Source organism: Thamnophis sirtalis, unplaced genomic scaffold, assembly GCF_051295495.1.
Source record: "Thamnophis sirtalis isolate CommonGarterSnake01/CBP01778 unplaced genomic scaffold, rThaSir2_p1.2 scaffold_6, whole genome shotgun sequence".
Classification (NCBI taxonomy): Eukaryota; Metazoa; Chordata; class Lepidosauria; order Squamata; family Natricidae; genus Thamnophis; species Thamnophis sirtalis.
The window spans coordinates 20,414,468-20,436,982 of NW_028261386.1; the positions used below are offsets into that span (position 1 = coordinate 20,414,468).

At 45.5% G+C, this 22,515-nt stretch overlaps 1 protein-coding gene across 1 annotated transcript; it reads left to right on the forward strand.

Annotated features, from left to right (window-relative positions):
- Positions 1-3,133: 3,133 nt before the first annotated feature.
- On the forward strand, positions 3,134-21,334 carry LOC148044881 (maestro heat-like repeat-containing protein family member 2A). The gene is made up of 16 exons (XM_087718010.1): positions 3,134-3,154; positions 5,908-6,049; positions 8,504-8,556; positions 8,646-8,813; positions 9,029-9,148; positions 9,748-9,870; positions 10,405-10,557; positions 11,740-11,871; positions 13,623-13,702; positions 15,292-15,400; positions 15,491-15,598; positions 16,287-16,391; positions 16,610-16,727; positions 17,729-17,850; positions 19,196-19,348; positions 21,176-21,334. Exons 1-16 carry the CDS (start codon positions 3,134-3,136, stop codon positions 21,332-21,334), a joined length of 1,866 nt encoding a protein of 621 aa, XP_087574136.1.
- Positions 21,335-22,515: the final 1,181 nt, after the last annotated feature.

Consider the following 22,515-nt stretch of genomic DNA (forward strand, 5'->3'; position numbering starts at 1 on the left):
GACCTCCACTGGTGCTCTAGGCATCTCCTCCGGCGTTTCTTCTCCCGGAGTTCCTCGGTAAACCAGGGAGCTCTCCGGGATCCACTGACCCGGAGGGGCCGTAGTGGCGCAATCCGGTCGAGAGACTCCGACGCCGCCGAATGCCAGGCGGCAGCCAGAGTCTCCGCCGAACTGTGGGCGAGGGTATCAGGAATAACCCCAAGCTCCGTCTGGAACCTCAAAGGGTCCATAAGTCGCCTGGGGCGGAACCACCTGGTCGGTTCCTCCTCCCTACGGTGGGGGTTTGGCCTCCGGAAGTCAAGCCTCAGTAGGTAATGGTCTGACCACGACAGGGGTATGATCTCATTACCCCTCAGACCAAGATCACACATCCACTGCTCCGAGAGAAATACGAGGTCGAGCATGTGACCCGCTGCATGGGTTGGGCCCCGAATTACTTGGGTCAAGCCCATGGCTGTCATGGAAGCCATGAACTCCTGCGCCCCATCAGAGCGTTCACCGAGCGATGGCAAGTTGAAATCCCCCAGAACTATAAGCCTGGGGAACTCAACTGCCAGCTCGGCTACTGACTCGAGGAGTGAGGGGAGGGATGCTGCAACGCAGTTGGGAGGCAGGTACGTTAGCAGCAAACCCACTTGACCCTTGAGGTCCAACTTTATCAGCAGAGACTCACACCCGACAAGCTCCGGAGCAGGGACCCTACGAGGTAACAGAGACTCCCGGATTACAATAGCCACACCGCCACCCCTTCCCTGGGCTCTCGGCTGATGAAGCACCTGAAATCCCTCTGGGCACATCTCTACAAGGGGGACTCCTCCTTCTGTGCCCAGCCAGGTTTCAGTAATACATGCCAGGTCTGCCCTCTCGTCAACAATTAAGTCCCGGACGAGGGGAGCTTTGTGGACAACAGACCTGGCATTTAGCGACAACAGCCTGAGACCAGGGTCCTGACTACTCGCGCCATCTGGTCTTGGAGTGGGACTCCTAGGGCCGGAAGGAGGGATCTCTGTAATGTAGCGAACCCTCCTTCCCCGGTAATGGCCAGCCCTAAGGTCCCCGCCGTATCTGCCTCTCCCTGTCACGACCGCTATGCTCCGACCCACTCCCATGTCCATGGCCCCCCCAACCACCCCGGTTCCTCCCGCCTTCCCCAGCAGGTCCTCCGAGTCAAGCATTCTCATTTATCCACTCTAACAAATCCCACGTAAGAATTTAAAACATATAAAATACAAGGTAACAATTACTAAAAGTGGGCCATTCATTCAATTCCAAGCAACTCCCATGCTCTCAACATTCTATTTAAAATTGCGCAGTTATAATCTATGATGATACGGAAACAGTGGAGGAAGCGATGGTCTGCTCCTCTCCCTTCTTATGTCCTGGGGAGATGTCCTTAGCCACCAAGTCAAAAGTACATAGTATATAAGGTGGGTGTAGACAAACAAAATTGAGTATAAAGCTCCAGAGTTCGTAGACGGTTCCCATATAGTCTTGCCCCGCTGGTGGAGGTTAGCGGGCTGTATATTCGAAAGTCTCTTTCTCAAAGATATATAAGGGCCCCAATGTAGGAGGCCAGAGTTCGAGGCTAACTTGCACCGCTCTTGTAAATGGAAGGAAAGTTGCTGGTATTTTCGGGGCTCAGTCCTTGTCCCTGCTGTCGCCATCCTCTATTGCTCCTTGCCAGTTGGCCACAGTCCTACTCCTCTTAATAATTAAGTGAGCAGGGAGCAAGGTCCGGAAGGGGCTACAACGATAATAAATAGCAAAACAGCAGATGATAAATAATAAATTAGGTAACAGATAGTAAAGTGAGCAGAGGTAGATCCGAGGGGGGGGGGGCGTCTAGGGTAGTAGCCAGCACGACCATTCAATCTGTAGATTCAGTGCAGCCTCCAACAGCTTCCGACAGCCCCCTTCTTTAAAGTAGACTGAGTTAAAAAGTTCACCCCTCTTAGCTCACTAGTCACTCACTAGTCACCAAGACTCACAGACACAGTCACCACCACTCAGTTCCAGCATAGTCAGCAAGCTGGCCGGAAAGGAGGATGTAGGATGTAAGAATGTAATGCTGTGAGTCAGCTGTTTAGCTCCGCCATTTCCTCCATGCTTTCCTCCACGTTTTTCTTCTAAGCTCAGCAGCCGCTGTTCCGCTGCTCTGGATGACTGATAGGGCCAGGGGCCAGCGGGTAATCGGCCAGGGGGGCTCACCAGCAGCACCAGGGGCTTCCGAAAAAGACCAGAGATGGTAAGGTGGTAGAGGAGGCTCCGAACGCCCACGCGCCGCTCTCACCGCCGCGCGCCGCCGTCGCCGCAGTCCTCGCACAGCTGGGTAGCCCGGGCTGCCGCTATAGTAAAAATGCGAGCCTCCGGATTTCAGCAAGTCCTATGGATTCCGGAGCTCTTGAGCTCTCCCAGGAACTGTTTTCAGCTGTTTTTGCGGTCCGTTTGGAGGCTTCTCGGTGCTTTTTCGCCAGAATTAATGTGGAGCGAAAAAGCCCGGTCGCCATTCCAAACCCGCGCATGCGCAAAGTTCAGATCCTGCCCCCGGGCCTTGAGTTTGACCCCCCTGATATAAATGCTCTTTATTGGCCTTGATATTTTGCTCCTTTTCTTGGTATTACCATATAAATTGAGACATTTTGTGGAGGAACCTGAAACAAAATGCACGGGGTGGGGGGAATTGGCACAGTGGGAAAAGATCAAATGGGACATAATAGCAAACTTCATGTAAAAATCTGGATTTAATGCTCTTAGCACAAGGCGGAGGAAATCATCTCAGAGTAATATGTGAGAGATTCACTTCAGAAAACTTAAAAAGCCAGCCATGCCTCTATTAGATCAGAGTTTCTCAATCTTGGCAACTTTAAGATCAGTGGACTTCAACTCCCAGAATTCCCCAGCTAACCAAAGTTATGCTGTGAGGATGGATGGACGGACGGTCAGACAGATATACATACCAGAGGTGGGTTGGTCCCAGTTCAGCACGGTTTGGCGGAACCAGTAGTGGCAGCGGCGGAAGTCTCTGCCCACCCACCCAGACTCTTCTGTGCATGTGCAGAAGTGGTGGCGCATGCATGAGCGAACTGGTAGTAAACCAGTTAGCAACCCACCACTGGTACATAGAGATTTGATAATGCTAGAGAAGAAGCAGACTGTAAGTGTTTAACTATTCTTTCCTTTCTGGTAGGAATTATGGGAAATGTTGCTCAACTATCTAATGCAGCCACATTACACAAGTTTGGCTACACCTCTGTGCCAAGCCTTGCGGATCCTAGCTGAACACCGACTGAGGTGGTTTGTTCCAACACAGGCTACATTGGAGCCAGGTGGGTACCAGCAGGTCTAAAACTCAGCTGGGCTGCTTCATTCCTTGTAGGGGGAGATGGTAGAAGCAACCTGGCTGAGGCATCTGCAGTTTTCTAAGAGATTCTGGGAAATCTTGCAAATATTCCTGACTATGAAGCAACTAGCCACCTATAAATGCCTCAGGCTTATCATATTATGAACTGATGCTGTCCATTAGCCTGTCCATTTGTCAGGTGATGTCCAGATAAAAGTAGATAAATGTGCACATTGTCACTAGACCACGGGTGGGTTCCTGCCAGTTCTAACCTCTTCTATAGAAGAGGTTCCACAAATCTATAGTGCCATTTAGATCCGGTTCCAGCTCCCTCCCGCCTCCCGTCCGCACATCATCAAGATGAAGAGCAAGAGGAGGAATTCTGGGAGTTGAAGTCCACAAGTCTTAAAGCTGTCAAGTTTGAACACCCCTGGGGTTTTTTTCTAAAGGGTTAGAGGTGCAAGGGTCTTGTAACTTGACAGCTTTAAGACTTGTGTGCTTCAAATGCCAGTTTCTAGAGCCAACATTTTGGTTGCTAAGCAAGAGCGTTGTTAAGTGAGTTTCACCACATTTTACAAGTTGGCCACGCCCACCCGGACACATGGCCACAAGCCATTCCCACCCGGTCACATGGCCAGCAAGCCACTCCCACAAAGCAGGCCACACCTACAGAAGAGGTTCTAAAAATCTTTGAAACCCACCACTGCACTAGACCTAGGAAATCAATTTCCATCCCTTCATGATTTACTGAAGTTTTGTACTTCCCTGCCTCATCCATATTTCTGTCTCTCTTTCTCTCTCCACTCCCAGTAGATTCACCAACTCCCCAGGGATTGATGGCTCGCCTTATAGTAAGTGATACAGCTGCAGGGCCCAGGTTTCTCTCTCCTACAACTTCACATGCCTTGTTGTAGGAAGTTTGATGCAGGAAGTCAATCAATTGGTTTCCCAGGTCCCCATTCGTCCTAAAATAATGACAGACAACATCTGCTCAGAGGAGGAATTGTCATAGCACATCTAACCAACAATGGCCAGAAAGGCTAAAGTGACAAGAAACATTTCTATTTACATTCCAATATATTATCTCCAATGTAGATATTTAAAGGTGCATGGAAGAAAACCTTCAAAAGCTGGCAATCTGCTGGACGCCAGCTAGTCCATCAGTTTTGTCAAACCATCCAATTACTGGAGTCTTCTCTATTGCCATGTTAGCTGTGACTGAGAGAGACCAGACACCTAGCTTCTTCAACCTGTTTCTTCTTTTTTGTGGGGGCAGAGGCAATATGGACATGAGATTATTGACCTTATGGAAAACCAAATATGACTCTTCTGGGATATTCTTATCAGTCAACATAACTGTATTTTCCCCTTACAAGTTTCTTAACCACTAGACCAAGGGTCCCCAAAGTTGGCAACTTTAAGACTTGTGGACTCCAACTCCCAGAATTCTCCAGCCAGCATAACATAGCTGGCTGGAGAATTCTGGGAGTTGGAGTCCACAAGTCTTAAAGTTGCCAACTTTGAAGACCTCAGCACTAAACTGGCCTTCATTTGCTGTCCTGAAAGTACTTGCATTATACCGTGTTTCCCCGAAAATAAGTCAGGGTCTTATTTGCTTTTGACGCCCGAAATAAGCGCTTGGCCTTATTTTCGGGGAGGTCTTATTATTTTTGATGTACAGGAGGTGGTCAGCATGGTCACCTCATGGCTGCTGCTGTGTTGCAATATTTTCAGGGAGGGCTTATTTTCAGGGGGCTTATTTTAGTACAAGCGCTCAAAAGCCCAATTGGGCTTATTATCCAGGAAGGTCTTATTTTCAGGGAAACAGGGCAATATGTGAAGAAAGCAGTTTCATTGTTGAAATGTCACTGTGGGACAGTGTTTTTTACATCCAAAATTACAGTATGTCCACGTATTTTCCTACATCTCAAGGACAGAAAGACAACACGTTCATGTTGCCATAGAAGAGCCTATTGGTAGTTGGGTAAGTCCCATACTAGATATATACTCAGCAAAGAGTTTGGGAGACAAAATCTGTGAGGGAAATCCCTCAATTACCATATTTTTTTGAGTATAAGATGCACCTTTTTCCCTCAAAAAAGAGGGAATATACACTGGGTGTGTCTAATACATCATTTTTGGCCTCCCAAAAACCTGCCCCCTTTGCAAAAATGGCTGTGCATAGTTTTTAGGAGGTTTGTAGAGTGCTCCTGGGGGCTGGGGAGGGCAAAAATGAGTGAAAAACGGGCTATGCATGTCCCTTTTTGACAAAAAACGGACCTGTTTTTGTGAAAAATGGGCCTTTTGGGGGAGGTCTGCAGAATATAAAAACTTTTTTTTAATTTGCCTCCTCAAAACCTTGGTACATTTTATAATCTGATATAATCTATTTAAAAAATACAGTATGTGTAGCTTGAAAGCAGAAGATAGGGGTTACATTTTGACTTACCGCCAGTTGGAAACTCCAACTGCTTTTCAAGGCAGCTTTTCAAATATGATTAAAGCAGCATTGGGAAAGGTTTTGAAATTTTGGATACCAAATCATGTTTTATTGCCCTAAATTGCAGGCCCTTGCAGTTTGCCCTTTAGAAGGAGGTGGCCAAGGAATTGCAGCACTTCACCTGCTAAGTGCTTTGCGCCCAGAATTCTACAAAGGTGTGGGTGAACATTGGTGGGTCGAAGTGCCCATCCTGGCCCATTACCTGGAAGGTGAGACAAATGAAAGCAAAGAGACCATGTTTCTGTATTCTTCTAATGTATTTAGTTAATGTGTGGAGAATTTTAACCAGACAATGGTGCTGCATACCAAGTTCTAATCCATACTCTTCCTGACTTGCAAATGTTCGATTGGGAGATTTGAAGGATAAATTTGTTTAGTTTGCTTTGAACATGTGTATAGCTGCCCATATTGTCCAGGACACTACAAAAACAGGGTCCTCGATTGTATAAAAAACAGTCAAGCAAACACAAGTACTGTATACAGTACTCTATCCAGTTGAAAATCATTTCTGCATTTAGGCAAATACTGTACCTGACCAAAGTATATACAGGTAGTCAGTGGTGGGATTCAAAAAAATATTACTACCAGTTCTGTGGGTGGGATTTTGTGGGCATGACATGGCTTTGTGGGTGTGGCAGGGAAGGATACTGCACAATCCCCATTCCCTCCCAGCTCCTGGGGGAAGATTACTGCAAAATCCCCATTTCCTCCCCACCTCACTAACGTGCTTTCCAGCTCTGTTCTGTTGTTCAGGGCAACGAAAGAAGATCAGCTGGGAGGCTGGGAGGCAGCGAGGTGGAGCCAGTTCTCCAAATTACTCAAAATTTCCGCTACCGGTTTTCCAGAACCTGTCAGAACTGGCTGAAAACCACCTCTGAGGTAGTCCTCAGCTTACAACCATAATTGAGCCAAAATTTATGATGCTCAGCGAGACATTTGTTAAGTGAATTTTGTCCCATTTTATTACCTTTCTTGCCATAGTTGTTAAGTAAATCCCGGCAGCTGTTAAGTTGGTTACACTGGTATTACATGAATCTGGCTTCCCCATTGATTTGCTTGTCAGAAGGTTGCAGAAGCTGATCACATGATCCCAGGACACAGAAACCTTCATAAATATGAACCAGTTGTCAAGTATCCAATTTTTGATCCTGTAACCATGGGGTTGTAAGCAGAGGTGGGTTCCTACCAGTTCGCACTTATTCGGTAGAACTGGTTCATCAAATCTACCAAACCGGTTAGAAGAGATTCCACCAGTGGACCCGGAAAGCAGGCCACACCTACAGAAGAGGTTCCAAAATTTTTTGAAACCCACCACTGGTCCTTGGATATGATTATTCTACACTATCATGCTCGTATTTATAAAACTCAGTGCCTCTGTGAAAGGTAAGGATGACTACTGCGTTTGTGGTGCAATAAGAACATTGCGTGTGTTGAAGTTGTTTTAACGCAAACCAAAGATGCCTTTTAAAAAACAAGTTTACATCATATCCTTATGCATGCCAGTGCTGTGTGAGGTAATTTAAGGTGGTTCTGACAAGTGTCGTCGGCATCTTCATATCCGGTCACATGGGCGGCAAGCCACTCCCATCCGGTCACATGGGCGGCAAGCCACTCCCACAAAGGAGGCCACACTCACAGAGTAGGTTTGAACAATTTTTGAAACCCACCACTGGTCGTAAGTCACTATTTTCAGTGCCGTTGTAACTTTGAACAGTCACTAAATGAACTGTTGTAAGATAAGGACTGCCTGTACACATGCTGATGAAAATTCCATTTAAATAAGACATAGTTTGTACAGTGCAATACAGTAATCTCAGAATATATGTCCTAGCTTCTAATATCTCAAGCGTGGCAGTAAGAAGAATTGTATAAGAAAATTTTAGCCATGATGTGTAGCTTTTCTAAGGCTGAATGGGTCGTCTAAGTCTACATTTCCAACTACCACAAATAAAACAATTGACAATTAATCTTGGTTCTAAATTTTAATACAGTAGGTACTAAATAAGTGTTTCTCAACCTTAGCCATTCCAGAATATTTCAGCCAACAATGCTGGCTGGGGAATTCTGGGAGTTGAAGTCACATCTTTAAATGGTTAAATTTGAGAAACACTGTATTAAACAAGAATGGGGGTTACTTCAGATTCAGATAATTCAATTAGTTAAGCCTAACTGGTTAAAGCAATATATGGGTTGGAAAGTTAAATTCCAACACCTGTCCTGTGCCATCAATTATAAGCACAAGATGTCATGCATAAATCATAGATTATCTATGGCAGCTCTAAATCTTTCCACAATGCAGGAATGTGAGAGGTCAAGAAAAAAAAGTTTATTTCTGAAGCCAAGGCTCCATGCCAACAAGCCCAATATTGAGAAATCAAGGTGATTTTGGTGCTGTATCTGTCCAAACATCCTTAGAGATGTCAGGGGGAAAACCCTACAATGTTAGGCTCATCCAACCATCCAGACTTCAAGGGTTTACTGAACACCAATATATTTGGAATTTATGGAAGTGATTGTTTTTTTAATGCGTAGTTGGCATGGTTCATTTCAATCTGGTCCTCATATTTTTATGGAAATTTCTCTCATTTCCAAAGGGCTTTAAAAAGAACCATCTCTCCTCCTGATTCTCTGGGTAATGTTGGTCTCCTATGCTCTCCCCAAAGGCCACAGCAAGTACACATTGCCACCAGCAGCCTGGGAGCAGAAGCTACTGGAGGTAAATCCCAGTGATTTGAACATGAATGTTTCCCATGGCACTGATGACCCTCTCTAATGGCCTCCTCAATTCTCCTGATGACTTCACAGTTCCTGAAGAAATCCTTACAGAGAAACCAGGAAGAAGGCTGGAACCTAATCTTGGGGCAGGAACTCATGAAGCAGATGGGCGTCTATCACAACTCCTCTAAAGAAAAAGTCAGTGTGATAAAGAATATTGGTGATGTCCTTCATCAAAAGGCTAACCAGTTCCACCTTGTAACTCATACACTAATACGTCCCAGGTCAGCTTTCTCCAGCCTAGAGACCCTTCAAATGTGTAGATTTCACCTACAGTAAATCTTCCACTATTGTGACCATTGTTGAGAATTCTGAAAATTAAAGTCTACACAGGGGAAGTTGGCTTTGGATGGGTCTGGGTTTCTTTAGGCCATGTTTAAAGAACCTCCAGCTGTTTTATTTCTCTCCTCCAGGTCTTCCTCTACAAGACTTTGGGAATTGCTCTTTCTGCTACAGGAGATGTAGGTGGGGTGACCCAGCAGCTCCTGCATCTGCTCTCGCATACAGATTATACTGAGCAAGCCCAGCAAAAGGCAAGAACCACAGTCTGTAGTTGAGAATTCTAGATTTCTTCTGTTCTATATGTTGTTTGCCTTGATCGTACAGTACACGATGATGATGTTATTTGGGAATCCTAATCTTCTTTCTGACTCTGTATTCTGGTGTTCTGGAAATAACTTTCCTGTCTTTTAAGTAAGGCTCTACTAGAATTATATAGCATTCCTCTCTCTCTATTCCATTTGATATTATTGGAAGAATATACCTGTTCAAAAGAGGTTATTGTTGTAAATCATGCAGTATTCCCTTTTGCTCTTTCCCGTGTTTTATTTTGCCACTCGGTTCTGCTTTAGTAGAAGGTTTGTTTTCTCATGCTGGAGAGAAGAGGGCACTTTCAAATATTATCAAGTCAGAGAAAAGCATTAGAGTAGAATGCAGGTCACATTTGCTGTTAATTTTAAAAACGTCTTTGATTTCTTCTATGATGGCAGGGCCTGTAACTGAATGATCCATTTAGCTCAATATCTCTAGGAGTGAGAAAATGGGGTTAAAAAGATCCTAAAAAGGGGGGGGGGAAACTGGATTTGACAAAGGAGTTCTTCTGTTTTGTGGCTATCCCTTCTCTTGTCCTCAGGGTACTCGCTGGTGTCTGGCCTACTGTGCAGAGGGGCAGCTTGTGGCGGTGCTGGAAGCTCTACATTGCTTTGAGAAAGAGATTTCTGAGGGAAAAGATTTGGCTTGCTTTAGGATTGGCCAGGTTTGGAGATTTACCACTTCATGCTATCTTCTTGGTCTTCCCTTGACTCGCAACTGGGAAGCTCGCCACATGAGAACACGGTGCCCTTTTAAAAGATCACGCTTAAAGCATGTTTCAGTCAGACCTAGAATGCAGATGATGCAACACATGCAATCATATGTATATGCCGGGCTCCTTACCACAGGCATCTTCTCTGCGTTGGCACTGCAATTCCCAGAGGTCTTAGCCTCATACAACCTTTGGCCTTTGTTTCCGTCTCTTTGGTTTGCCAGCTTAAAAAGAGAGGTACGGAAGGCAACCTACTCCAGCTTGGATTTTAATTTCTTTGAACAGGCTTTTACAATTCTCTCTTTTTTCTGAGTCAGACTCAAGAGAATTTCTCTAGCACCTCAAAGAAATGGCACTTAGAAAGAAAAAATACTTATTGAGCAAGAAAAACCCAAATTATTTCTGCTAACTTGTCATATTTTCTCTGAAACAAATTTGGGACCCAGAATATGGCTGTGCCATATTGGTCTTCTTCGTCATCTGTAGGGCTTGCCAGAGAAAGAACATGTGATGAATACCCTCCTTCTATTATATGGTAGTGTGGCAATCCGTGTCCCCCAAGAACAGCTAGTACCTCATCTGGCCAATGAGATTGTGCCAAGGATCCTACACCATTATATGACACGAAACAATCCAGAGGTGAGATTTGCCTTATTGTGTTACCAGGGTAGCAAGATTCTGTTTCATTTAATTGCTGGCATTTTGAGAGCATGTTTTTAGGGATGTAGATGGAGAAAATAAGTTCTGGAATCACAAAGAGTGTAAGTTACAGGAGGAGATCTGTGTTACATGCCACCCAGCCCAAAAGTTGAATGGATGTTTGCAATAAGATGACTACCTTATTGCATTAGGTCATTATGTAAGTAAAAAAAGTAAAAAAAGATAGTTCCTAAAAGGCATAACATAATTTCATCTATGAGAAAAATCTTGGCTGATCGGTGGAAAATATATTTTACGGTTCTAGCTTTTGGAAGCACTGATTGTCAAGCCTAGAAGCCACGTTTTGCATTAGCAATAGCAATAGCAGTTAGACTTATATACCACTTCATAGGGCTTTCGGCCCTCTCTAAGCGTTTTACAGAGTCAGCATATTGCCCCCACAGTCTGGGTCCTCATTTCACCCACCTCGGAAGGATGGAAGGCTGAGTCAACCTTGAGCCGGTGAGATTAGAACCACTGAACTGCAGATAACAGTCAGCTGAAGTGGCCTGCAGTACTGAACCCTAATCACTGCGCCACCTCGGCTCTTAGGCCTTCAGCCTGCCACATTCAATGCTGTAGGAAAATGGGAGGGGGGATTTTATGGAGTTTATGTCATAATAACATTCCTTTCTCAGAGAATCAAGACGTCTTGCCCTGCATCTGGAGGGGTATGACTGGGGGGCATTTCCAGTTGGGACGGTGCCTGAATGGACCATGTGATGGACATGTGGGTGCTGGGCAGGGACGTAGACTTTGTTTTGGGTGCGGAAAACCTGGAATCTTTCAGATTCGGGTTTTCCCAGAGGTGCCAATATGACACCTCTAATAAAATGGAACTTTGAGGAATTTCAAGCCTCGGAGTCTTCTTTCATTGGGGGTGTTACTTGGAACCCTGACACAGATGTTCCTTTGTGGTGTTGTTCAGAGGGTCTTCCTGATTTCCCCACATCACTAATAAGGGTGATCGATGCTCCACCAATTAAATCACTATTTATAAGCAAGACTGTCAGTTGTTTCTTACTCAGGAAGGGCAGCCCTTTGGTTATTTAGTGCTTCCTTCCTTTAATCCAAGTTCCTCTTGGACACAGCCTCCATCATCCTTTTCTCATTTCCATCCAGAGAGCCAATGATGCTGAGCTGGTTCTGAGTTTCGCCCAGTGTGTGTCAGAAATTAGTCTTTCCATGAAGAGCAAAGGGGATTCTACTACCTTCCAGCTGCCTCAAAAAAGAGAGTTGCTTGACCTTCTCATGGTGAGTACGAGAGGTGGTATTCAGCAGGTTCTGACCAGTTCTAGAGAACCGGTAGTGGAAATTTTGAGTAGTTCAGAGAACTGGTAAATACCACCTCTGACTGGCCCCATCTATTCTCTGCCTCCCAAGTTCTAGCTGATCAGGAGGAAATGGGGATTTTACAGTATCCTTCCCCTGCCACACCCACCAAGCCATGCCCACCCCAAGTCATGCCATGCCCACTGAGCCACACCCATAGAACCAGTAATAAAAAATGTGAATCCCACCACTGGTGAATACAATTTGTTTATTTTCTTTAAAATACTTGACTTGATGCTTGCAAAAGGTCACCGAAAGGGATTTCTTATATTTGGTCTCACGGAAAATTACTGTAAAGAGATGCAAAGATCACATAAATCTACCATGTGATTTTTGTTCAGGCTGTGGCTCTTGCTGGAATAGCAATAGCAGTTAGCACTTAGACTTACCGTATTTTTCAGAGTATAAGACGCACCCAGGTTTTGAAGAGGCATTTTTTTAAATAAAAAAGGTTTTTGTACTCTGCAAACCTCCCAAAAATGGCCCGTTTTTGCAAAAACGGACCCATTTCCCCCGCCCCAAAAGGCATGAATAGCCTTTAGAGGGCTTGTAGAGTGCTCCTGGGGGGGGGGGTCGCCCCCCCAAATGAGCAAAAAACGGCCCGTTTTTTGTCAAAAAGATTTCATGGATAGCCTTTAGGAGGCTTATAGAGTACTCCTGGGGGCTGGGGGGGGCAAAATTAAGCAAAAAACGGCCCATTTTTCACTCATTTCTGCCCTCCCCAATCCCCAGGAGCTCTCTGAAAGTCTTCTACAGGCTCTGCACGGCCATTATGGTAAGGGAGCGGGGGCTTCGGGAGGCAAAAATGCTGTATTCAGCATATAAGACGCATCCAGATTTTCAGCCTCTTTTTTGAGGGGAAAAGGTGCGCATTATAGTCCGAAAAATATGGTATATACCGCTTCATAGCGCTTTTACAACCTTCTCTAAACGCTTTACAGACTCAGCATATTGCCCCCAACAATCTGGGTCCTGAGGAAGGAACATGAGTATTTTCACTTACTGGCTTCTCCTTCTCCTTCTCTGTAGAGAGTGACTACTTCAAAGGTTTGTCTTCCAAGCTTTTGGACTCATACTAGGGATGGTTCCTGAAAGCTTGGAAGACAAAATCTCTGGTCCTGGTGACCGACCCAGATTGGATCTTGCAAAGTTGCCTTTGCCTTTATTCTTCCATGCCAAGGACCACATTTGGCAATTGACTGCCATGGGAACTGATCTGATGTGGTCAGTTTATAGATGCAACGTTTATTATTTATTATTAATTATTCCAAATTATATCAGGGCTTAACTTTCATTTTAATGTTCTTTTCTCTAATCATATCCGTACACTCCACCTTGAGTTCCTTCTGGTTATACAGGTGGCCATATAAATTGGATGGATAGATGGATGGAAGCCAGGGCCACATTTATGTTTGAATTCATAAATTTACATGTCATTAAAATTAAATATAGTCCATCTCATATTCCACAATCACCACTGACCCTTCCCAATTACTTTAAAAATGACTATATGGTGACACCTTTGGAATGTTTCTGGGGCTGTATTATGGCCTAAAACCCCAACTGCTTATTCTGAAATGTTCCTTTACTGAGGAATGTTGCTTGGGAACTCAACAGAAGATTCCGATCTAAATCATGCCCAATTTATTTCCCTCCTATACTGTTTGCTACAGAATACAGTTAAAACAGAGTCTACGGAAGTGCTTGTAACTCCTGTCTGTCAACAGGTGATGGTGGCCCTTCGGCACCTGAGGCAAGTACCCATTGCTATGCCCTTCTTTTTAAGACCAGCCCTACATGGATCAGTCAGAGCCCAAATAAAGATTGAGGAACCAGATTTCATAGTCTTTTTAGTTCTGGCACACAAAATGCCTTAAAGCAGAGGTCAGCAAACTTAAACACTCAAAGAGCTACAAAGGTTTTAATCGGAAGCTTCCCATTCAATTCTGGAGCTGACCGGAAGTCTGGTTCCCCCACCATAGAGTCTTCTCCTAGCACAGTGTCCTCTACCTGTCCTAATCGAAAGTCCTATCAATTGTGGAGCTGACTGGCAAAAGGGAGCCACAGCAGACAGATTTGATTTGATTTATTGGATTTCTATGCCGCCCTATTCCCGGAGGGACTCAGATGAAAGAGCCACATATGGCTCCAGAGCTGCAGATTGCTGACCCTTGCTTTAGAGTCACCACCTAGCATGGCATCCTTTTTCCTCTACTGATTGGAAGTCCAGTTCTCCCACCATAGCGTCTTCTCCTAGCATGGCGTCCTCTACCTGTCCTAATCAAAAGCCCTATCAATTATGGAGCCGACTAGCAAAAGGGAGCCACAGCAGACAGATGAAAGAGCCATATGTGGCTCCAGGGCCGCAGATTGCTGACCCTTGCCTTAAAGCATGCACAGATGCCAAGCCCTCCCCCCCCAGTTAATTAGAAGCCCTCATTGGCTGAGTTTGAACAACATGTGAAACTAAATCACTGAATTAGCACAATACATTGAATCTTTAGCTTACCAAATCTAGCCAAGTTTATCCTGATCCAGGTTTTTGATATTTTGCGATTCAACTACTAGTTCTTTGACTGAGTTGTAAAAGAAGCTGTTGTGCGAACCCAGAGGAAGGGACATTGCCTCCCTCTGCCACTCATCAAGTCAGAAATTAATCTCTGGAATTTGGCATTTCTTTGATTGCTGTCCATTTGATGGCTAATAGGTATGTAAATAAGGAGATGCTGTCAAGAAACCCTTTGCTTTTTGGATATCATATACTGAAGATGTCGTAAATCCAGGGGTGGGATTCAGCCGGTTTGGACCAGTGCAGGCGAACTGGTATCTCTGACAATCAGCTGGGGAGCAAACTAGTTTGCTCCGATGATCAGGTTGGCCCGCTCACGCGCCCCTGCGCTTTACTTACCTATATCCTCTCAGTTGATTTGTGCGGCAGAATAGATTGCCGCGTCTCAGCTGTGTTATTCCCCAGAAGTAACTGCTGACATGTGTGGAGCGCATGTCAGACTCAGGTGTGGGCGGAGCTCGCGTATGCAAAGTACGTGATCACCAAAACGGTTGATAAACTGGCAGGATCTCTCCACTGCCGAATTGTGGGCATTCACAATAAGGACCATAACTATTGTCCTTTGGGGAATGTGGAGCTATGAATCAGCACATAAGAGCCTTTGACTGTTTTGACTTTGGGACCTCTGGTGAGATATTAGTACAGTAAAAGAAAGGAAAGAAAAGTGATTGGATCATATAATGGGCCCCAGTGAGATATTCTGCTTTATTTTGCTTCAGGAACTGGGAAGGCCAAGCAAGGGCTTTTTAAACAGAGTATGATTGTTTCCTCAGCAAGGTGCCAGAAATCCTGAGCCCTGAGGAGAACTGGAAGCTGGCAGAGGCCTGTCTGAGCCACGTCTTTGCTCTTCCTCCTTTGGGGGTTGCAGAAGGTGCCAGTCAAGTAAGTAGTTGTGGGTTGAAGGAGGGGTCTTTGTAATCCCCTGCTTTTTCTGTACTAATACTGTAAGTGCTGTTGTCTTCTGCATTTCAGACTCTATATACTGGTACTTTGACTTCCTTGTCGGAGCTGATGGAGACCTTACTGGAGCCAGGATCAGGAGAGAATGACTTTTCAGACTGGCTCCAGCAGATCTTCCAGGTGAGTTGGACAGAAGAACTTCATGTTTATTTAAATAGCACTGTCTATGATTTTTTTTTAAAAAAAAATACATATAGTGTCATCAAGACTAGCAGTAATTTAGGCCACCCTTAATTTATGTACCATATTTTTCAGACTATAAGACGCACCTGAGTATAAGGCACCCCATGATTTTGTAGTGGTAAATTTTTAAAAAAGTTTTTGCACTCTGTAGGCCTCCCAAACCTTCTGCACGCCTTGTTTTTTGGAAAAAAAAAAAGAGGGCATGCAGAGCTTTGGGAGGCTTGTAGAGTGTTCCTGGGAGCTGGAGGGGGCAAAAACAGGGCATTATTTTGCTCGTTTTTGCCCTCCCCAGCCTTCAGGAGCACTTTGCCAGCTTCCCAAACCCTCTGCATGTCCATTTTTGCAAAGGGGGCGGGGTTTCGGTAGGCCAAAAATGCTGCATTCAGTGTATAAGACGCACCCAGATTTTCACCCTCTTTTTTTGAGGGAAAAAGGTGCGTCTTATCCTCTGAAAAATACGGTAGTTTGCTTTTAAAACAATTTAAAGCTATATGACAGCAAATTCTATATGTTATCTAAAGAAACACAACTTTTGATTGGTGCTAACTCTCATTGCATTTAATTTCGGTGACTAAACCTAGATTCTAATGGTGGATGATGATGTAGACTTCCATCTTCTCCACAGCTCTTAGGCTATTGGCTGGTGTCAGAGCATGAATGGGAGCGTGCTCGGGCTATGCAGCTTGGTGTCCATCTACTGAAAGCTCATTGCCAGAGGACTAACACTTCTGTGAGTAGGGCCCAGCATATGCCAAGCAAAGTTTGGCCCAGTAAGCTATACCCAGGGGGTATGTATTCTTATATGTTGTGGGAAACATCTCCATGAAGATTGGTCCAAGTTTTGCAAGAGTAGCTTTTTGGAATTGTTACTGCCAGCAAACTGGTTTATTCTGTAAGATTAACCATAGTTTAGCTACCCTTTGCCTTTTTTAAAATAATCTTTCACAGATCTCTCAGAACCAGTTCAGCCACTTGATGGCACTGTTGGGTCCTTTTACTTATGACACACTGAGCACCATTCGTCATAGTGCTGGTAATTGCATTCGACTCCTGCTAAACATCCAAGGTGAGTTTAACAATGGAAGAGCTCTGCGGATGTAAAGTGACATAGGATTGCAGCCTCAATGAATGAACTATTCAGCCATCTCAAGCCACAGTAGACCGTTGAATTCTCTGCAGGGCCCATGCTCAAAACAGATAGTATTTGGGCTACATCCCATTTGCTCAGCAACCATTCAAAGTTACAAAGTTGTTGAAAAATTGAAGTTATGACTGGTTCTCACGCTTAACAACCATTGTAACATCTCCATGGTGACATGATGTATATTTGGGTGGTTGAGTGGCCAGCTCACATTTGCTAGAATCGCATCTTCCAGTCCTTCATTTCCAATCCTTCTGCCAAAAGGATTTCTAAGCTCCTGCAGGGTGGTGGGATGGTGACAGGATACAGTGGCCTTTTCATCTCAGCCCTGGTGTTCAGGGTGGGCAAAAGAGCAGAGGTAACAATAGCAATAGCACTTAGACCTGTATACCGTTTCATGGTGTTTTACAACCCTCTCTAAGCGAGTTACAGAGTCAGCATATTTGCCCTCAGTGATCTGGATCCTCATTTTACCCACCTCAGAAGGATGAGGTCAACCTTGAGCCAGTGAGGATCGAACTCCTGGCAGTGGGCAGAGTTAGCCTGCAACGTTGCATTCTGCGCCACCATGGCTCTTGGAGATGGAGATGGATGAGGTAGATAGGCAAGGGGGGGGGAATTGAAACAGAGGCAATTTGTGGAAAGCAGGAGAAGCATGAGGTCATTACCTAATGACCAGAACAGACTCCTAGGGATGCCATCGCTAAGCAATGTGGTCATATGATGTTTTGCTTGACATCTGATTCGCTTAGCGATGGAAATGCTGGTTCATTGCTTCATTGTCCTTCCCCTGATTGTAGAGAGATACATTTTCAAATTTTGATACATCCTTGCTAGACTACTAAAATTTGCTGAGAAATCTTGTGTAGCTACAACATGGAATAATAGAGCATATTATTTAGCCAACTCCTTCCTTATTCCTTTAGGAGCCACAAAGTTGCGTGAACCCAAAGTGCGTGTCAACCAACAGCGATTGTATTGCATTCAAAGGGACCTTCAAAGTGAGAGTACTGAGACGATGCACGCTGCCTCTCTCCAGCTGGCCAAAGTATTAAAAAATAGACAGCTTCTTGTGTGTGACTGCATATCTGTGTGCATGAATAGGACTTAAAGTCGCCACGGTTGAGAAACATTGATGTAAAAGATATCTCAGTATCCAGGAGAAGGACGAGGGCAGCACTTCATAAGGGATCCTCCATACTGGAAGGGCTAACAATCCAAACTTAAGGAAGAAGAGATCTTTCTGGATCCCCCAAAGCTGTTGATGTATGAGGGGGGGGGATCTCTTGCCCATGCTCGGTCTGAGTTCACAGCAGTGGTGACCAGGGGGGCATTTGCCCAGGTTCGCCTGGTGCACCAATTGCATCCCTACCTGAACCAGGAGGCTCTCGCAACAGTCACTCACGCCCTTGTGACCTCAAGACTGGACTACTGCAATGCGCTCTACATGGGGCAGCCCTTGAAGAGCATTCGGAGACTTCAGCTTATCCAGAATGCAGCCGCGCGAGCAATTGTGGGTGCACCTCGGTACACCCACGTTACACCTATCCTCCGCGAGCTGCACTGGCTGCCTATCGGTCTCCGGATACGCTTCAAGGTGCTAGTCGTCACTTATAAAGCCCTACATGGTATTGGACCTGGGTACTTGAGAGACCGCCTTCTGCCGATTACCTCCCAAAGACCTATTAGATCCCACAGATTAGGCCTCCTCCGAATTCCATCCGCCGGCCAATGCCGATTGTCGACCACCCGGAGGAGGGCCTTCTCTGTGGCTGCTCCGGCCCTCTGGAATGATCTCCCCGTGGAGATCCGGACCCTCACCACCCTTCAGGCTTTCCACAAAGCCGTCAAGACCTGGCTGTTCCGACAGGCCTGGGGCTGATGAGTTCCCATCCCCACTTGAATTGTGTGGCTGTTGACTGTTTTTAAATTGTTTCCGTATTTTGTTTGCTTGCCTTTTGCTTTTTTCTGTATTATTCCCTTCCCTTTTGGTTTGTTAACCGCCCTGAGTCCCTCCGGGAATAGGGCGGCATACAAGTGTAATAAACCTTGAACCTTCTTATCGGTTCGGTATAGTTCAGCCGAACCGGTAGTGGTTTGGCAGCCTGGATCACTGGAACCGGCAGCAACCCACGCCTGCCACACTCCCAAACGGGTTCTCCGGGCGGCGCGAAAGGTGCCACCATCTTGTTTCTCAGTTCTGCGCATGGACAGAACAATTCCAATTGCACTGTGCATGTGCACGCACAAAGCACACACATGAGCGAACTGGCAGTAGTGCTGGCCGGAACCCACCCCTGGTTCACAGTGTATGCTCAAGAAAGGACGAAGTGATGTTGCTCTGGCTTAAGATGAAGCTGCTTTGAGCTTTCTGTCCTTCCTTTCTGTTTCAGATTGTCAGCTGTGTCCTGCCTCTCCAAGGAATCCTAACCTTCTTGCACACTTTGCTGGAGCAACTGAGGACTGTGAACAGTGCCTGTGACAAGGCTGCCCTCCTGTGGTTTGAGGTGGCTGTGAAGGAACGGCGACCAGATCTAAAAGACAAGGTAAAGCCTAAATCTGAAGAAACTAGGACAAGAGCAGCGACACTGGATTTTGTTCGAATCAGTGGTGGGTTCCTAGTGGTTTGGACTGGTTCGGCCTGGGTCACTGGAACCGGCAGCGACCCAGGCCTGCCATGCTCCTGAACCGGTTCCCCGGGCAGCTCCATAGGCGCCACCATCTTGTTTTTCAGTTCTGCGCATGTGCAGAACAGTTTTAATAGCACTGTCCATGCGCAACAAGCATGCGCGTGCGGCGCGCACACGAGCAAATCAGGAGTAGTGCCTGCCGGTTTGCCTAAGAGCCGAGGTGGCACAGTGGTTAGGGTGCAGTACTGCAGGCCACTTTAGCTGACTGTGTGATCTGCAGTTCAGCGGTTCAAATCTCACCGGCTCAAGGTCGACTCAGCCTTCCATCCTTCCGAGGTGGGTGAAATGAGGACCCAGACTGTGGGGGCAAGTTGCTGACTCAATTTGCTAAAAAATTTGTAAACCGCTTAGAGAGGGCTGATAGCCCTATGAAGCAGTATATAAGTCTAATTAATAAATAAATAATAAATAAATAACCCATACCTGGTTCGAATGCAATATTCAGCAATTTGGCTGATAAGGAGGAATGCTGGGAATTGTCGTTCAACAACTAGATGGACACAGGTTATCCATCCCTTGATTAGATGTTGGCTGGCAAAGAATTTTTTACTCCTACCTTGCTGTGTATTTCTTAAGGCTGATAAAAGCAACATGCTTATCTCATTCAAGTTCTAAAAGTGTGGCTAAAATAAGAACCTGACACCTTTTATGAAAGCAGGAAAGTGGGGTCTGAGTGTATCTCCAAGGGGGACTTTGCACAGCTTGTGAACAACATAGATAGACCCTTGCCCAAGTGACTGAGAAGCAGAATTTAGAAAGCGAGGTCCTTTAAAAGAGCTTCTTCTGCTCACCTTCTATGTGCAGACAGGTTCAAATTGAGGCAGGTACTCCTTCAAGTGGTCAGGATCCAATTTCTGGTACATCTAAAGCAGAGGTCTTCAAACTTGGGCAGCATAGCTGGCTGGAGAATTCTGAGAGTTGAAGTCCACAAGTCTTAAAGTTGCCAAGTTTGGGGACCCCTGATCTAAAGGATAGTCTGATGGAAGGTACATTTTTTGTTGTCAATTCATGATGTGCCTAAACCATGTGTGACTGCTGCCAAATCCAACCGGCTTAGATATCTATGAAGATTCTCAGTCATCCATCTCATAGGTGTCCCAAAGGTGCTTTTTCAAAAGGCAACTGGACTTTGTTTTCCCTTGAAGACATTTCTCCTCCAAGAACTAATTCTTCAGAACTAAAGATGCTTCTTGGATGAGAAGCAAAACGTCTTCAAAAAAAATGTAAAAAAAGTCCAATTGCCTTTTGAAAAAGTACCTTTGGGACAACTGGCTTAGATGCAGTCACAAGATGTCTACGAGATGAACTTTTCAGCACTTCTCACCCTTTGCCATCTGGGGACTCCAGAAACATCTGTCGATCAAGGAGCGCTCCCAGCCTGAAGGCTTCCAGGAGCAGTTGTTTCCTACCAACCAAAAATACCTCCACCTTATCTGGATTTAATTTAAACTTTGCGACCAAGTCAAAATCTTTGCAGGTTAACTCCTGAAGGATTATTAAGATCTTACCATCTTTCTAAAACTGAGAGTTGCTAGCAAATTTGGGATATTTTATAGACCTTCCTTAGAAAGAATAAAACTTACATAATTTGTTTTAGGCTCACATTTGTCTAAGTGCATTCCGGTTGTGAAGAAAAGCTGCAGATATAATTTCCTTAGTGATGATGGCTTCTCCTTTTCTCAGGTTCACAATATCGTAGACATCATTTGTTCCTTTTGGCAATATTCCGAAGACTCAGCTCAGCGCCAGTTCCTGGGCCAGGCCATCTGCATTTTGGCCGAGCATCATTGCAAAGCAGTTTGTTTCTCTCTCCTGGAGCAACCCCTGCTTCAAGACAAGTGAGTGGACATAGGGCTGGCCTTCATCATTATGAGCCACAGTGATTAGAGTACAGTACTGCAGGCAGGCTGATTCTGCTGCCTGCAATTTGGCAGATCGAATCTCACCAGGATCAAGGTGGGACTCAGCCTTCCATCCTTCCAAGGTGGGTAAAATAAGGACCCAAATTGCTGAGCGGGGGGGGGGGGATATGCTGACTGTAAACTGCTTAGAAAGGGCTGTTAAAGCACTGTAAGGCAGTATACAAGTCTAAATGCAATTGCTATTAGGCAAAAAGGTGTGGGGCAGTCACAAATTAATGCAGCATTTATACTCCACACATTTTATGTTTCACACAAAAACGTCATTGTGGGTCTCTTTTCTGCTTCAGCAGTAGTAAAGGTCTCAAATATGGATGGAGACGGTCTCTTTCCATCCATCCATCCATCCAGTGGATGGATTCACACACCATGCTAAACCTTGATCCTGGGTTAAGAAAACATAGTTCATAGGTGTGCAACCAAATTACTTGTATTCCAATATGCTAAGACAATAGCTACATTCCACCATAATTATGAAGCATCCTGTTTAGCCTAATCTAGTTTAACATGCTGGGAGGATCCAGCCAATATATTGAGAAGTGACAAGCTCAAGGGCAAAGAATTACAGGAGAACTCAAGGATCCCTTTAGGTTACTCTGTTTATATGAAGCAAAATCTGGGGAACTGTTGGTGAACCTTTTTGGCACCCAAGTGCCAAACCAGGAGCATGTGTGCATGTGTGCACGTGCGTGTACTGGAAACTGGAAAAGCAGCCGCCTGATGTGATGTGTGCGCCTGGTGGCTGCTCTTCTTGTTTCTGGCTTGTGCATGCGCATCGCCCCATGATTTTTCGGTTTCTGGTGCGCATGCATGCGCAAAGACCAGCAGGCTCGTGCACATGCGTGCACTGGAAACTGGAAGAGCACCAGTCAGGTGCGCATCGTGGCAAAAAATGGAAGACCAAATGGCCGGTGCGCATGCACGCAGCAGAAACCAGAAGAGCAGCCGCCCAGCATGCACACACATGGTTTCCAGCACTCCTGTGACCATGAAGACCAGCTAGTGGGCTGAAAGAACAATGGGCGACGGTTCGCATGCCCGGAGAGATGCCTCTGCGTGCCACTTCTGGCACACGTGCCATAGGTTTGCCATCATGGGTCTAGG

Excerpts from the sequence above, each read along its gene's own strand:
- LOC148044881 (XM_087718010.1), top strand. The coding sequence starts at position 3,134 with ATGCTAGAGAAGAAGCAGACT. Across the intron at positions 8,814-9,028 it reads AGGCTAACCAGTTCCACCTT|GTCTTCCTCTACAAGACTTT; the intron begins GTAACTCATACA and ends TCTCTCCTCCAG. Across the intron at positions 16,728-17,728 it reads ACTCCTGCTAAACATCCAAG|GAGCCACAAAGTTGCGTGAA; the intron begins GTGAGTTTAACA and ends TTATTCCTTTAG.